General features: G+C 34.4%; 1 protein-coding gene and 1 non-coding gene across 7 annotated transcripts in view; both read right to left on the bottom strand.

The window, feature by feature from the left end:
- INVS (inversin) overlaps positions 1–18,350 on the bottom strand; it is a 224,476-nt gene that overhangs the window by 167,975 nt on the left and 38,151 nt on the right. For all 6 annotated transcript variants that reach the window (XM_077140262.1, XM_077140265.1, XM_077140261.1 and 3 more), the window contains exon 3: positions 8,148–8,314. In XM_077140262.1, coding sequence (XP_076996377.1) covers positions 8,148–8,314 — 167 coding nt within the window. The remainder of the gene's footprint in view (positions 1–8,147; positions 8,315–18,350) is intronic.
- On the bottom strand, positions 6,791–6,921 carry LOC143675367 (small nucleolar RNA SNORA31). Its single transcript, XR_013171593.1, has one exon. It is a non-coding gene; the product is annotated as a small nucleolar RNA SNORA31 (small nucleolar RNA).

Genomic DNA, 18,350 nt, shown 5'->3' with positions numbered 1-18,350 from the left:
TCCATCAATCATACATCCCCCCTCCCATTTTTTTGGCGACTCCTTTCCTCAACATATAAATAGGGTCAAATAAATTTCTCTCCTCTTATTGTTAGATTGGAAAACACTTATCAACCAACTGCAAAGTGTAGACCTTGAACATATCCTGATTTGAGTAAATCAACCATTAAAAGTTTAAAAAGAGGCCATCAGGAAAACCTGAACACTGATTAGATATTTAATGACACTGAGGAACATTTAAATTTCTTTTTAGGTATTCTGATATTGTGGGAATATGTTAAAATATATTCTGTATTTGAGAGAAATATTCTGAAGTATTTATGGATGAAGTGATAGGATGTCTGAGATTTGTTTTATAATTACCCAGTTGTGGTATACAGAAAAAACAAGTTTATGAATTATTCACTGTTGAAGCTGGGTAATGGTTATATGAGGGTCATTATACTATTATCTATTGAAATTTACACACACACACACACACACACACACACACATACTTGCTCATCTAAAAATTTTCCCTGACACATCACCTCATTAATCTATCAGTCATTCTCATTTTGAAAGAGTCATGTGTCTTTACTGTCTCCACACCCTCCCTTACTAATTCCCCAGCATTGGTAACCAGCTTCTGTGTCCAACTCTAACATTCCTCTTGCTGAGGTCATTTTCTAACTGAAAAACCCAATGGAAACTTTCAATTCTTACCATATTTATACCATTCATTAGTTTGACCAGTGTTTATTGGGTCAATTAGTATAAAAAGTACAATCCAAATCTTAGTAGTGTTAAAAAGAAACAGAAATTGATCTTCCGCTCAAAACTCGTCCCTTTGGTTCCACACCACAACTCTGATCTAGTTCCTCTCTCACTACCCTTGCTACTGTTTCTTTCTACATATTTTCCTTAAATTTTGAAGGTTATTGCTTCCTATTTCTGATCCCTTTTGCATCTATCCACACCAGTGCACCTCATTTCCTTCTGTGGCTTCTACATGCACTAATGACTCCAGCTAGTTTGGATTTGAAATCCAAACTAGTATATACAACTTCGCATTTGTCATCACCACCAAGGTATCCCTAGCGACCTGAAATTCAATATGTGCACAACTGAACTTATTACTTCCTCTCAAAATTGTTCCTTGGTCAATAAATCCTTTCTCTGTGAATGACATCATCAAAAGCCAAGGATCGTAGGCAAGAGTTATCAGTCCAAGGGGTGAGATACAAAGGGTGTGAAGTCAATGGAGTTCAAAATGGGGAGACCAGTGCAAATAGAGTAAAGCAGTGATTTTCAAAGGATTGTCCTTGGAACAGCACTATCACCCTGACTTTGTTATATATGCAAATTCTCTGGCCCTATGTCAGACAAACTGAATTAAAAAGTCTAGAGATGGGGCCTAACAATTTGTGATTTAACAAACTCTCAAGGTGATTCTGATATATGCTAAAGTTTGACAATCACTTAGAGCACAGATGCAGGACCTTCACATAGCTCCTGAGGCTAAGGCCAGGGAAACGCGACCTGAATTCTTAAGAGGCTAGGCCAGGAACATTTTTATTTCCATCCTCCCTTATCTACCTATATATAATGGTCACCAAGTTCTGGACATTCTCCATTTTTAAAAAAATAATTTGTTATGAGGTATACAATAAAGTGCACAAAACTTACATACATAGATTGATAAAAGTTTATGTAACCAACACCCAGATGAATATACATTTCTGGCAACCACAAACTTCCTCATGTCCCTTCCCAGTCAACACCAACCTAGGTAACCACTAATCTGATTTGAATCACCACAGATTAATTTTGCCTGTTCTTGAAATTCATATGCACAGCATATGTGTCTGACTTCTTTTAATCAATATAACATCTATAAAATTAACCCATGTTGTTGAATTATCAGTTCATTCCTTTTTTTTTATTGTACTGTATTCCATTGTAGGAATATACCACAATTTACTTACCATTTGTTTGCTGATAGATTTTGGGATGTTTCTGCTGTTAAGAACAAGCAAATTTACTATGTACATTCTTGTACATGTCTTTTAGTGGAAAAGGCACTCATTTTTCTCAGCTGTTACTGGAGTGTGTATGAATTCAAATAATAGTTGTGTCATCATATCTCATGGTGCCTTTAATTTGCATTTTCCTAATTAGTAATGATGTTGAGTATCTTTTCACGTGTCTTCTGGACATTTGGATACAATCTTTTGTGAACTACGGCAACATGGTCAACATGAATAAATCTCAAAAACATAGTAAGTCAAAAAAGCAAATTGGGGATTGACATTCACAGTAAAATATGTTTTACATAAAGATTTTAAGCATGTAAAACAACATTATATATTGTTTGTGTGTGCGTGTGTGTGTATAAACATACATATTTATATATATATAAAGGTAGAAAAATATGCATTGGAATTGAAACCACCAAAACTGAGACAGACTGAGGAAGGAGAGAAAGACAGGAATAGGATTGGGGAAGATATACAGAAGACTTCAAATACATTTTGACTGCTTTATTTCATTAAAAAAGGGGCTGAAGCAAAAATGAGAAATATTCAGATAACTAAGTGCTTGTTATATGACTCTCTATTCTTTTTATAAGCTTAAAATAATTTTAAAAATAGGGTAAAGCACATTCTAGCCCCATGCAAATGCAAAAAAAGTGATGAATAATTTATCAAGAGAAGACAATGAAAGGAGAACTGGGAGTCAGTTTCCTACTTCAATGATGGCACTAGATTAGAAGACTCTGAAGGACATTTTCTATCTTGGACATCTCCTGATTCCTAGAGTATTTGATGTTTATACCTATATTGCAATATGACCAACAGCAATAATATTATAATTTACACTCTTAGAGTGTATTTCTCCAACTATTTAAGGACCCATCATTTCTGTATCGCAGATAGGAGAGCTATTATTCCACTTTATAAATGAAGAAATTGAGGCATATGAAAGTGATTTTGAGAAGTGAAGCTTAGACATTTTTGTAAAATCCTGCTTACAACTTTGTAAGTGGGGTGGGAAGGAATAACAAGGAATAAATATGACTATTAATTTAAACTTTAATAATTTCGAAGACCATACCATTCATAAAACATTTACTGGATGTTCACATTTGCTTATTGATTGATTCATTCATTCATGCATTCATTAAACAAACATTAACTGAGTCTTTATTAGATGGCAGATGCTGTGCTAGGAACTGGCGCTATAAAAGCAAATAAGATAGGGCCTCTGCCTTCAAATAGCTTCAGCAGGAAAAATAGGTAAATAAAATTTATGATTATCTATGGTAAATAAGAGCTATAGTAGAGATATATATGTACCATATGAAAATATAGAAAGATACAGCCAAAGGGAAGTGGGGAGTGGATTATTTGTGTGTGTGTACAAAATAAGGAAACCTAATATTGTTCCCGAGATTAAGTTTTCCTGAGAAGTTTCAGAGGTATTCTACCCTTCTCATTTATTTTTTATAAATCATTAAGATGGAAACAGCAAATATTGAAAACTGAAAATTAATGTTCAGTTTTCATAGATGAATTGAGAATTATATTTGTGAATTGAAAAAACAGCAACACAATACAACCACAACCTGAATCTTATTTAATTTTTGTATTTAACATAATATAATTTTCAAAGTAGGTATTCTTAATCTTTTTGAAGCCAAATTAATAACCTCTTTGGAAGCTTAAAAATGTGTAACTATTAACATTCAGTAAGATCGCTGAAACTTTTTTATCCTTATTAACAAATAAATGTATTTGTGGAAGTCAGAGAAATAGTACCTTCCTTGGAGCAAAGCATTTCTAACAATTAGAAATCTTTTTGTGAGAAGCCCAGAAAAGGTATGAATGATTGCTTTCTTGGATTAAACTGAGGGTACTAAATGAAAAAAAAAATTAGGTACAGATGTTCAGAATATTGAGATTAATTTTATTCTCTAGGGTACCATTTCTTCACCTGTTTGGACTAATAGCAATTTGTTTCCAGAGAAGTAAATATGTGTCAAAATAATAAAGCCAAGCAGCACATTTCAATAAGTTTTTCTACATACATGTATTTTAAAACAGGATAAATGTTTCTAGTAAACATAATGTCTAGCATTTGTATTAATAATGATTTTCTATATAAGTAGCATCAAATATACTCATTCTTTCAACCAAGACATGTCAGACAGTGTGCTAGATTGTGGGGGTTTCAAAAATAAATTCTACAAGGTCCTTGCCTGGAGCTCCAATCTAGTGGGAGAAAAGTAAGCAATGATTACAATACAAGCCAATGGGGTTCTAACAGAAATATGAACAAAATGCTATGGGCTATGAATTTTTCCTCCAAATAAACCTAAGGAACCATAACATTATATGGTCTACTACATAAAAACCATGCAAAAAAATCCTTAATAAATGATATTCAAGAATGGCTGATCTTCAGACCAGTAACACTAACAACGACAGTTACATGTTATGGCCATTGATAATTTACAAAACACATATTTATTGTAAGGTAGATGAGTCAGCTTTAATTCTCATTTAACATCATCACTCATGATATTTAGGAGCAATTTAAGAGCATGACTCATGTCTGGCACCTTTGCATACCAGGCCTAGCCCAGAATGTGGTGCAAGAGTTTTAAGGTACATTGAATGGATGTACACACACACATACATGGATGTTGGTGACTGCACAAAGAGCACGGACACCAGAACTGAATGGGATAGACAATACCTGAACAATATATTTGATATACTGGAGAAGTTCACTAACCAAAGGGGAATGATGCCTACTAGGGGTTAGGTACTGAAAGTACTTCTCTGTAGCAGGCAGAGGTGATTCATTTTTATATATTCCTTCTAGGTATCTGATCATGACTACATAGGAGACAGTCAGCAAACTGTTATTGAATAAACATTTCTACCTCCACAGGATATCTCTTCAATCCACTGGCCTGAACTTTATTAGATTTCTAAGCACCGCCTCTCTCTTTCTCTTCCAAAGTAAACTTATACACAGTTGCCATTCTTTATTAGTTCTTCTGAAGCACTTTGATCATATAACTTCTATTCTAACCATTATTACATGACTAACATTCAGGACCCTTCATTAAAAAGAAACAGAGGAGGTGCATAATACAAAAGCCAGGCACGGGCACAAAACACATACTAATAAGGGACCGAAAAGGAGTGCATTAGATTAGGCTAGGAAAATTAGTTATCCATATATCTTAAAGTGATATTGGATCCCTATACGAAAGTCAATTTGTTTAATATTAAAAGACTTTAATGTGAAAGAAAATATAGAATAATTTTAAAAAATCTCTGCTCAGCTGTTTAGTCTCCCAGCTATTGTTTACTACTGAGTTTCTTAGAGCCCAAACCCTACACAAGTGCAGTTCAGAAATCTGCTAACGACTTAAGGGGAATTTATACCCAGATTTTGGGGTTCCTTCTCTGGAGTTCCCTTCCCTGCAAGATTTTGACCTTCAAGATCCAGCCACTGTAGCTAGCTCCAAACTCAGTTTCCTTAGTCTAGTAAGAGCGCTTCTTTCTGTTAGGGTTATATTCTTTTGCATCCCAATTTGGAAAAAGCCAGGGTGAATATGGAGTTCCCCTCACAAGCTTCCTGTCTTTGAATGATGGTACCTGCTTAGATCCTGCCTGTGCTGGTTGCTCTCAATATTTTTAAACAATGTGTATGTTTTGTCCAGCTTTTATAGATATTTTTGGCAGAAGGGTTAGTCCAAAAGAAGCTGTCATGGCCAGAACTGATGCCCCGTCATGAGTTTCTTGCAGCTTGCTCATTTTTCTGATTTCTTCTTTTATATTCTTTAGGTATTTTATCAATAGTTACTTTAAAATGTGTTTCTAATAACACCAATCTGAAGTTTTTGATACCCTAAGTCGGTAGTTTGTTGTTTCTGTTGACTTTCTTTCAAGGTAGACTGCTTCCGTATGTGTCTGATCTTTCATGGTGACATCATGTTTAGTCTATCATAATATGGGGAATCCTGGAACTTTAAGGTGAAAATGTTGCCCCTAAAGAGAATTTATATTTGCTTCTGTTCAGAAGCAGGATATGCTATAGAGCTGGTACCACTTTAGTATCTTCAACTTAAACACAGAGACTCAGTTCAGCTTCCTCAATTGGAGGCTAACCTAAGGTTTAGTATCTGTACCATCTTCCAGATACAGAACAGATACAGTACCCAGGCTTGATATAGTTAAAGCAGAGTACTAAAGAATTACCACTACCATTGTTCTGGAAATTCTACTAGTGCTAGTAAGCCTACATAACTGCTTTTGGCACAAAAGGAAAAACAAACAGCAACACAGAGAAAAGGGGAAAATGCATAATTATCAGACAGTTGAAAGACATGAAACTTGCTATTTTTGAAAACAGCTATGTAAATTGTGACATGTGAGTCAATTCTATTTATTCTTTTACACTATAAAAAAATCAAAATAGAAACAAAAAGCAAAAGAAAACAATGCACTGCATCTTGTGAAGGACTAACAGCTAGCATGCCCTCCTCTCAGTCATTTGGTCATATTACCCCTCTACAACAACATCACACTGTTAGATCATCAATTTCGAATCTCACTTTTTCCACAAAATCCACTTGATGCTAAGTTTGGTCCCTCCAACCTACATTTTTGGAGTTTTTTTTTTTAAATTCAAATGTCAAAGATACTTTTGGTAGAGTAAAAAGGTTATTTGCTGTTTGCAGTATATTTCTGAATTGCAAAGATTATTTCCCCTTTCCCATGTTTTTAGAATTTCCTGTATTCCCCCATTCAATCTTAGCTGCTACAATCAGACAGACAGAAAGTATAAGGACTTTTTTTCTTGCATCTGTAGTGGAAACCTCAGCAGCAGACATTAACCACTTGAGATCTGTGAGAGATGCATTTAAAGTTGAGTTTTAAATCTAAATATATCACTATGAAAAACTTTAAAGTACATCTAATTCTTAATATTGGGGCTATTTCCACTCCGAAATGTTTATTTTACAAATGATAAGTTAAATGAAATTACCTTTCCTGAGTGAATAATTTTAATAGCTGACAAGCCTAGGTAAAGGTTATAAAAACCTGAGTAGTAGTTAAAACCGAGATTGAAAATGGGGGAGATTTTTTTAAATTACTATAATAAAAATCAAATTCAAGATAAATGACTTTGGAAATAACCTGACAGACCTAACTGATAAAAGCATATAACCAGCATATTCAGTAGTATATCTTAATGTCAGTCTCCTTTGATGGATTCAATTAATGAAAAGATATTTTCCTAACCCCTCAATTAATCAGCTATATCTGGTTCACATTTTTTAATGGGATACAATTCTAATAGATTCTGCAGACTTCAATTCATTTTCATTGCTTTTTATTCCAAAAGTATAGAAGTCTAAAATAACAAAGATAAAAATACCAGGCATTGGGAATAAATTTTATTGAACAAAATTTTATGGAGGGGAAAAATAGATTTTGGTTGAATAAATCTTTAAGTAAATCTAGAAACTTCTCATTCTATTTTTTGGTGTGTTTAACCTTTAAAAATAGGAGTCCATGACAATGCCCTTAAAAACATGAAATCATTGATGTGGCAACATGGCTTTAGAATTGTAAAAAGCTGAAAATACATTCAGAAAGTAAATTATTTTTATGTTCCTTAATGTTATATATTTCAAGACAGACTGCAACTTTTTATTGTGAAAGTAATACTCATTAAGGAAAAAAATTTAAACAGTGAAAAGTAGAAAATGCATACACTTTCCCAATATTTGAACTCAACCAATACCAACATGTCAGTGCTTTTGTTTATTCCCATGCACAAGGTGATATGCAATATAGCTTTAAGCATACTGAAGATAAAATTTGGATCTCCTTTTCTCAAGTTAACCTCAGATCATAGAATAAATCAGACTGGTAGAAGGACCTTAGACACTGATGCAGATACTTATGACTGTCTTTTGCTTTATTCTCTGCAGTTTAAAGACTGCTTTTAGAGAAAACACAAGAAAATCTAAAAGACATGTACTTGCACTTTCTTCATCATATATTCATCATGTATTTCCACTAATCAAGTGACAAATACCACACAAAGGATTTACCCTTCAAGGTAATTTTGTTTCTCACCTTTTGAGCTGCAAGATGCAGGGCTGTTCTCTGGCTATGATCAGTTTTATTAACATCTGCTCCTGCCTTCAGGAGAGCATCTGCACAATCCAATCTGTCAGCCAACACACAATACATAAGTGGTGTCCTACCAAATTGATCTTCTTTGTCTTTAAAAGCAGAGTTTCCTGTGAGTATAAGAAACACATGGTGATATTTGATTATTGTTATATATAATTAAGAACTACATTTACTAATTGTTTATTATCAAGTACTGTGCTAAATGCATTAAATATATTATCTCATTTTTAATTATCTTATGAGGTAGATATTATCATCTCCATATTATAGGAATTGGAAGCTTAGAGAAGTTAAGTAGCCTTTCAGTACATTCACACTGAAAGTATATGGTAGAGCTAGAATTCAAACTGATTGCTGACTCTAAAGGTCATATTCTTAACTACTGTGTTATGTCTTTATTCCTTTCTTTTGTCAAAAATACTTTTTAGTTCTTATATCCTAAGCATTGTAGTATGTTTTTATGAGTGATGTAAAACTGAGTCATAGTTGGCTTCCCATTCCTGATAAGACAGAATAAACACATTCCTACCCTAATCTTTCTGCTAATTGTAAGTAACAACTCTGGACAAAATATATGAAAGATAGAGAAAAGAAGCAGGCTGGTTAGGGACTGCAGAACTCTCTATATAACTGGACTGGGCCTTAGAGTACAACCTGTAAATATCAATGTGTATGGGCAAACAAACAATAACAAAACACAAGAAAAACCTGTTTTCTCTTGTAAAAAGAATCAGAGGAGGGAAACACTGCAAGAGTCAACCCTTGACTACACCTGCTTTACTCAAAATAAATACAATGAATGAAACTGTGTCCCTTTCCTCCCCAACTCAACACTGTGGAGACCATGGGGAAAAATCCCTGTAAACAACCATGCCTGACACTAAGTGAAGGACAGCAAAAAGTTGTATCTCAGTCCAAGAGAGTGGGGGAGGATTATGAAGAGCAGAAAGTTGGAGAAAGAGATTCTTTAAATCTGTATATGAAGTCGTGGGTACCCCAGAGCAGCCCATACATGGAACCAACTAGAATCAAAATAGCAAACACTCTGAAAAGTGAACCACAGCGTAAAAAACTGCCTAGGTTTTAAACTGGCCTCTGGGTAACACAGAAGTGGGCAGACCGGAGACCCCTACAAGGGTTTTGAAAACATGTCAACCATAGTACACAAAACTGAACAACAGTGTTCATTCTAAACCTAAACAGATTGTCAGCCTACTAAAAAAGAAGATTTTAATAGGAACCAAAGTCTCATAACATCATACTCAAAATGTCCAAGATACAATCCAAAATTACTAGACAAACCAAGAGGCAGGAAAATACCAAGTTAAGTGAGAAAAGACAATGAACAGATACCAACACTGTGATGATACAGAAATTAGAATTATTTGACAAGTACTTTAAATCAACTATATAAAAATGCTCCAATAAGAAATTATCAACAGAGTGGAAATGACAAATGAAAGAATTAGTGAACTTGAAGACAGATCAATGGAAATTATCCAATCTGAACCCCAAAGAGAAAACAGATGTGAAAAAATTTAACAGAAACCTGACAATAACAAAAGATCTACCATTCATTTTATCTGCATCCTAGAGGAAGAAGAGAAAGAGTGCAAGACTGAAAAAATATTTGGAGAAATAAAGGCTGAAAACTGGACAAATTTGATGAAAGATATAAACCTACAGATTTAAGAAACTGAGCAAACCTCAAATTTTTGACTAGCTGTCTCCTCAAATTTAAGCACTGATATCATAATTATATTTCTAATAACTAAAGACAATGATAAAAATCACAAAATCAGCCAGAAAGAAGAAATATATTATCTATAGGGGAACAGCAATTTGAGTGACAGTGTATTTCACTTCAAAAACTATGGAGGCCAGAAGGAAGTGGCACAGCTTTTTTTTTCAAGTGCTGAAAAAAAAGACCTAAAAGCTCAGAATTCTATATCCAGTAAAAATATCATCCAAGAATGAAACTGAATATAGCTGTATTATAACATACAGACATGTTATAATATAATTGGATAAGAAAACTTCATAAAGAAAGTTAATGATAACAAAAGGAAACATGGGACATTAGGAAAGAATAAAGAGCAACAGAACAGTAAATATCTGGGGAAATAGAATATTCTTTTTATCTGTAGTTTTTAAAATTATGTTTTGTGGTTGAAAACAAGTATTATAACATTGTCTGATGGGGTTTTCAGTATGTGCAGAGGTAATTTATAAAGAAACTATATCAGAAAGAGGAGAGAGCAAAGGAACTTAGCTAGCATTAAGGTATCTATATTTCACTTTAAGTATGTAAATGTTAATAAAGGGTGATAACATACGCAGGCTTATTGTATGCTCTAGAGTAATCACTAAAAAACATACAGAGAGAGATTTACTTAAAAACAGCATGAAAGATATAATTTCATTCCTAGTAGGAAGTTTATAATAAAAAAAAAATAATAACAAGTATTGACAAGGATTTAGAAAAATTGAACCCTCATATGCTGCTGGTGGAAAAGGTACAGCCACTTCAAAAAACAGTCTGGCAGTTCCTGAAAAAGTTAAACACAGAGGTACCATTTAATCCAGCAACTCCACTCCTCAGTATATACCTAAGGGAAATTAAAACATATATCCTATGAAAGCTAGTAACTGAATGCTCCTAGCAGCATTATTCACAACAGCCAAAAGATGAAAGCAACCTGAATGTCCCAACTGAATAAACAAAATGTTGTGTATTCCATACATGAATAAAGACAGTTTTATTTCTTCCTTTCCGTTATGAATGACTTTATTTCCTTTCTTGCCATGTTGCATTGGATAGTTCATACTGAAACATGGAACACTGATGAATCTTGAAAACATTATACTAAGCGAAATAAGCCAATCACAAAAAAACCCCCACATATTGCATGATTCCATTTATATGAAATGTCCAGAAAAGGAAAATCTATAGAAACAGAAAGCAGAACGAAAATTTCACTAGAATGAAAATCAGCAAGGATAGAACTAAAAATGATCATGCAACAGGGTCTCATTGATAATTATAGGACACTCTATCTAATAACAGCTGAATTCATAGTTTTTTTCAGGCACCTATGGAACATTTGCCAAAATAGACCACTTCTTGGGTCACAAAGCAAGCTAACAGATTTAAAGAAATGAAATCATATGAAGCATGTTCTCTGACAATAAAATAATTAAAATAGAAATTGATTGCAGAAAATAATAGAAAAATCACCAAACGTGTGGGAAGTAAACAAACACTTCAAAACAATCCATAGGTCAAAGGGAAAGTCAATTTAAAAATATAAGTAAATTAATAAAAATTAAAACACTACAGAAAATTTTGGATGCTCTTAAGGCAGTCCTTATAAAGAAATTTATAGCACTAATTACAAAAATAAATATATATTAGAAAAAAAAATCCCCAAATAATAATCTAAACTTCTCAAGACACTTGAAAGGAAGAGAAAAATAAAATCAAAGCAAGAAGAAAGTAGGAAATAATAAAGATAAGAGTAGAAATCAAGGAAATCGAAAACAGAAAAATAGAGAAAATCTATCAAATGAAAATTGATTTCTTTGGGGAAAAATAAATAAAACTAATAAATCTCTAGGTAGAGTGATCAGAACAAATGAGAACACAAATTATCAGTATCAGGAATGTGAGAGGTAACATCACTACAGATTCTGAAGAAAGGAACAGGATAATACAGTGATAGTAGGAATAACTGTATGCCTATAAGTTTGACAACACAGATGAAACAGGGCAATTTTTGAAAACCACAACTACCAAAACTCATGCAAGATTAAGTAAATAATGTAATTAAAAATTAAAATTTTAACTAAAAATGCATCTGAAAAAGAAATCTCCAAGCCCAGATGATGTAATTGGTAAATTCCATAAAACATTTAAAGGAGAAAAAACACCAATTCTACCCCGTTTCCTCCAGTAAACAGAAGAGGGAACACTGCCCAAATTATTTTATGAGGCCAGCATCGCCCTCATCTCCAATCAGAAAAAGACAGTGAAACAAAATCCCTCATGATTATAGGCACCAAAATATATGCAAATAGAATCTATCAATATATAACAAGAATAACATATCATGAACAAGTGGCATTTACTCTAGGAATGTCAGCCTGGTTCAATATTCAAATACTGATCAGTGTATTCTACCAAAATAATAGGTAAAAGAAGGAATATCATATGATGATATCGACTGATGCAGTAAAAGCCTTTGACAAAATTCAACACACATTCATTATAAAAACTCTCAACAAATCAGGAATAGAAGGAAATTTTTGCACATAACATCATACTTAATGGTGAAAAGCTGAGTGTTTTCCCCTTAAGATTGGAAATAAAATCAAGCTGTCTGTTCTTACCACTCCTACTTAACACTACTGAAGGAACTATCCAATGCAACATGGCAAGAAAGGAAATAAAGTCATTCATAACGGAAAGGAAGAAATAAAACTGTCTTTATTCACAGTTTACATGATATTCCATGTAGAAAATCACAAGGAATCTACCAAAAAATGTCCTAAAATAAATAAGTCCATCAATGTTCAGGACATAATACAGGAAAAAAAATTCATACTTAAGAATTTAGTAGCAATGTATAATTGAAAACCAAAATTACAAACAAAAAACCTTTAATACCTCATAAAGGAAATACTTAGATATAAATATAGCATGAGATGCATAAGATGTTTATGCTGAAAGCTACAAAACATTGACGAAAGAAATAAAAGTAGACCTAAATAAATGTTGAGGCATACCACATTCATAGAATGGAAGACTCAACATAGTAACGATGTCAACTCTCTGAAATTGATTAATCTACGTAGGTTTATGCAATTTATATCAACTCCTTGAAGAATTTTTTGGAGATAATGACAAATTGAATCTAAAATTTATATAGAAAGGGAAAGGATTAGAATAGTTGAAATAATTTAAAAAATAAAGTGTAAAGAATTATATTACCCAATTTTAAGGCTTACTATATAGATTCAATAATCAAGACTGTGTAGTAATGGTCATCAACATGGTGACATAAGATATCCCCTGTAAAAGCCTCTCCAGAGATCAGTGAATAAAAGAACAAATCCCACTTGCTTAGAACTCTGGAGGATGGTAGGGACCGGAGAAGAAACAGAAAAATGTCAGGTAGGAGAATTCCATCCAGACACTGGTCAGTTCCCATTCCCCTCCCCCGGACTCAGTCCCACACAGTTTGCGAATCACAGAGACAACACAGCCTGACTCCCTCTCACCAAGACTGAGACTGTAGAGCAACTCACAGTTTCAAGTTAGAACTCTATGAATATCCAGGCACAGGGATCTAAGTCCACAGAGACTCACTATAAACACAGACTGCGAAGGACTGCTGCATACAAAAGGGTCCACAGGGACAAAAGAAAAAAAAAAAAAAGAAAGAGAGAGGGACTGTGATAGAAAGGCTAGCAAGAACTGTTGTGCTCTCACTCAATCCAGTTTTAGTCAGCTGGACCACCTAATGGCAAAATGGAATTTTCTGAATTGACCCACTTCACTGAATTGTCCCCACTGGCTCCTCAGGGCAGGAGAACAAAATGGGGAAGAAGCCAGTGCCAGAAAAGTCCTCAAAGACAAAAAGTGGGGAGGGGTACATTAATACGGGACAAGGCCCAGAACTGAAATGTGTGAGAAAAATTCGGCACTGAGTCAGGGAGAGAACTTAAATAAATCACAGGAGCTGGGGAGAAAAGTTTGCAGAAAAACCAAGTGAACAGATCAAGGCTTGTGGGGAAGGAATAGAGGAAAGGAAGCTCTCTCTTGGAAGTGAAACAATTGCACAAAAAGTGCAATCTTAAAAACTGCACTGTATATCCAGGCAAGAATTAGATGAAGACAAGCTGAGAAAAACTGAATAAACTCCCAGAGTGATCTGAACATTGAATAAAGAAGTGTTTGCAAAGCCCCTTTGGGGGAATGGGGAGAAAGGGGGAAAACTTAACTTCCCCATTTGGAGAATTCCTGATATTCTCACAAGCAGTGGGGACAACCAAATCAATAGCCTGAGCCCTCAATCTTGGGGTTTTTTCATATGAAACTTATCCCTGGAAAGGATAGGCTAAACCTACTTAAAACTAGGACTAAGAGTAATCCCCAGAGATCCTTTTGTTGCTCAGATGTTTCCTATCTCTCTCTCAACCAACATGGCAAGCAAACTCACTGCCCTCCCCTTCTCTACATGGGACATGACCCCTAGGGGTGTAAACCTTTCTGGCAACGAGGGACAGAAATCCTACAATGAGCTGGGACTCAGCGTCAAGAGACTGAGAAAGCCTTCTCAACCAAAAGGGGTAAGAGAGAAATGAGACAAAGCGTCAGTGGTTGAGAGATTTCAGAGTTGAGGGGTTATCCTGGAGGTTATTCTTATACATTATATAGATATCCTCTTTCTAGTTTAAGGTGTATTAGAGAGGCTAGAGGGAAATGCCTGAAACTGTAGAGCTGTGTTCCAGCAGCCATGTTTCTTGAAGATGAATTATAGTGATATAACTTTCGCAATATGACTATGTGATTGTGAAAACCTTGTGTATGATGTTCCTTTTATCTATGGTACGGACAGATGAGTAAAACATATAGATTAAAAATAAAGAAATAATAGGGGGAACAAATGTTAAAACAAATGGAGTTGATCGAAATACTAGTGATCAACGAAAGGGAGAGGTAAGAGGTATAGAAAAAAATGGGGGGAACAAATGTTAAAATATATGGGTAGATGGAAATACTAATGGTCAATGAGAGGGAGTGGTAAGAAGCATGGTATGTATGAGTTTTTTCTTTTTTCTTTTTATTTCTTTTTCTGGAGTGATGCAAATGTTCTAAAAAATGATCATGGTGATGAATATATTATTATGTGATGATATTGTGAGCCACTGATTGTGTACCATGTATGGAATATTTGTATGTTTGGAATGTTGATGTTGTATGTTTATCAATTAAAAAAAATAATGAGAGGCCTACACAACAGCAACAAATGATAAGCATGAAAAGAGACAGGAAGATATGGTTCAGTCAACGGAAAAAAATAAAAAATTCACAGAATTTGGAAAAACTAGTCAAAGAAGTTCAAATAAATCTCCTTAATCAATTCAAGGAAATGAAAGAAAATATGGGTAAAGACCTAAAAGACATTAAGAAGTCAATGAGTGAGCATAAAGAAGAATTCGAAAGTATAAAAAACATAGAAATTATTGGGATGAAAGGTACAACAGAGATTAAAAATACACTAGATGCATGCAACAGTAGATTTGAACATGCAGAAAAAAGAATCAGTGAACTAGAAGACAGGACAATCAAAATTATACAGTCAGAAGAACAGGTAGAAAAAGGAATGAGAAAAAATTGAGCACTATCTCAGAGATTTATGTGACAGCACAAAGTGCACAAACATATGTGCTCCTTATTCCTGAAAGAGAAGGGAAAAGAGGCAAAAATAACATTTCAGGAAATAATGACTAAAGACATCCCAACTCCTGTGAAAGGCATATATATCCATGTCCAAGAGGCTCAAGGTACTTCAAACAGAATAAATCCTAACAGACCTTCACCAAAACACATACTAATCAGAATGTCAAATGCCAAAGATAAAGAGAGAATGCTAAAAGCAGCAAGACAAGAGTGATTTGCCACATACAAGGGATCCTAATTAAGACTAAGTACTGATTACTCATGAAAACGATGCAGGTGAGAAAGCAGTGGTAGGATATATTTAGGTACTGAAAGAGAAAAACTGTCAGCCCAAAATTCTTTATGTGACAAAACTATCCCTTAAAAATGAGAGAGTTGTGAGGCATGCAACTAGGTGAATGAACCTTAAGGACTATATGCTGAATGAAATGGCAAAAACAAAAAGATAAATAATATCATGCCTCACTCATATGGACTAATTATAATGTACAAATTTGGAGAACTGAAATTGAAAGCGTGGATTATCAGGTTAGGCTCTATTGTAAAGGGTCTTAGATTGTTAGCTCTTACAGCAGTTACAAATCCTCAGGAGTTGTAACTGTTATTTCTAAACTCTGAGATACTGAACTGTTTGTGTATAACCTGGTCGTTCTCAGAAACTGGGTATTTATGTGGCACCTGAGACTCAGAGGTAGAACTCTGAAGCTATGAAAGTCAGCATTACCCCATCAGCAACAGTTCAAAATGTTGAAAAAGTGATCAGACTTCTACTAGAGATATGAATGAATTGATCCGGACAGGACTAAGGTAAATCAAAATACAGGGTATAGGATGATATGGTCTATATTTGAAAACTTCAACTTCTGCGTAAGACCAAAGGGAGAGATGTTTATTTGGTGCAAAATTTATATTTTGGGTAGCACATTACCTAATTTAACTTGTATGGTTAGTTTAATTGAGTACCATAAATACATAGAATCTTGAATAGGGCATGAGATCTTATTGGTTTGTACAGGTTAGTGTGATACCCTGATGTATCCCAGAGTAATTTGGGCAGACAATAAAAAAGTATTTGCAAGGTCCCCTTCGGGGGCTGGAGAGAAAGGAGGAAATATTCAACTTATCTGTTTGGAGAATTCCTGATATTCTCACAAGTAGTGGGGATAACCAAATCAATAAACTTAGTCCTCGATCTTGGGGTTTGCCCCTATGAAACTTATTCCCACAAAGGAGAAGCTAAGTCTACTTATAATTATACCTGAGAGTGAATTCCAGAGAACCTCTTTTGTTGCTCATATATGGTCTCTCTCTCTAAACCAACTCAGCAGGTGAACTCACTGCCCTACATGGGACATGACTCTCAGCAGTGCAAATCTCCCTGACAATGTGGGACAGAACCCCTGGGATGAGCTGGGACCCAGCATCATGGGATAGAGAAAGCCTTCTTGACCAAAAAGGGGAAAAGAAAAATGAGACAAAATAACGTTTCAGTGGCTGAGAGATTTCAAACAGAGTTGAGAGGTTATCCTGGAGATTATTCCTGATGCATTATATAGATATCCCTTTTTACTTTATGGTGGATTGGAGTGGCTGGAGGAAAGTACCTGAAACTGTTGAGCTGTGATCCAGTAGCCCTGATTCTTGAAGATGACTGTATAATGATATAAGTTTTACAATGTGACTGTGTGATTTTGAAAACCCTGTGTCTGATGTTCCTTTTATTCACAGTATGAACAGATAAATAAAAAAATATGGATAAAAATAAATAAATAATGGGGGGATAAAGGGCAAAAAATTGGGTAGATTGCAATACTAGTGGTCAATGAGAAGGAGGAGTAAGGGGTGTGGGATGTGTGAGTTTTTCTTTTTATTTCTTTTTCTGGAGTTATGCAAATGCAAATGTTTGAAAAACAATCATGGTGATGAGTACACACTATGTGATGATATTGTAAGCCACTGAGTATACACCATGTATGGACTGTATGTAAAGATTTCTCAAGAATATTTTTTTACAATGAGGGAGAGTTTAAAATATTCACAGATAAACAGCACCTGGGAAAGTTCATCAACAGGAGAACTGCCCTTCAAGAATTACTAAAGGGAGTTATGCAGGTTGAAAGGAAAAGATAGGAGAGAGTGGCTTGTAGCAGAGTGAAGAAATGATCATCAGTAAGGATATGTAAATGGGTAAATGCAAATACTAAAAGTACTGTATCCTCAATATATAACTCTACTCTTTAATTTGCAAAAGAGTCAGAATACAATTGAACAAGAAAAAAGGCACACTTCCTGATAATGGACATGCAAGATATAAAAAGTGGCAAAGTGGGACAAAAACAACATAAGGAGGGGAAACAGAGGGATATGAAAGTAGAGAGAATGTCCAAGTTGGTGTCTTTTCAAATAAGTAAGCTATAGATGTAAGTTTTGTAATATAAACCCCAAGGTAACCACCAAGAAAATATTTTAAAATAATACCAAAACAGAAATGAGAAAGGGATTAATCAGATACATGACAAAAAATCAACTATACAGCAAAGGAGGTTGCAATAAAAAAGAAAGAAAAAGGATATGACATATAAAAACCAAAGATAAAATGGCTGAAGTAAGTACTGCCTTTCCAGTAAGAACACTGAATGTTAATGGATTAAACTCCCCAAGCAACAGGCACAAATGGG

Source organism: Tamandua tetradactyla, chromosome 2 (assembly GCF_023851605.1).
Source record: "Tamandua tetradactyla isolate mTamTet1 chromosome 2, mTamTet1.pri, whole genome shotgun sequence".
Taxonomy (NCBI): domain Eukaryota; kingdom Metazoa; phylum Chordata; class Mammalia; order Pilosa; family Myrmecophagidae; genus Tamandua; species Tamandua tetradactyla.
The sequence above is the reverse complement of the archived record's forward strand: the minus strand, read 5'-3'. Positions and strand labels throughout refer to the sequence as shown.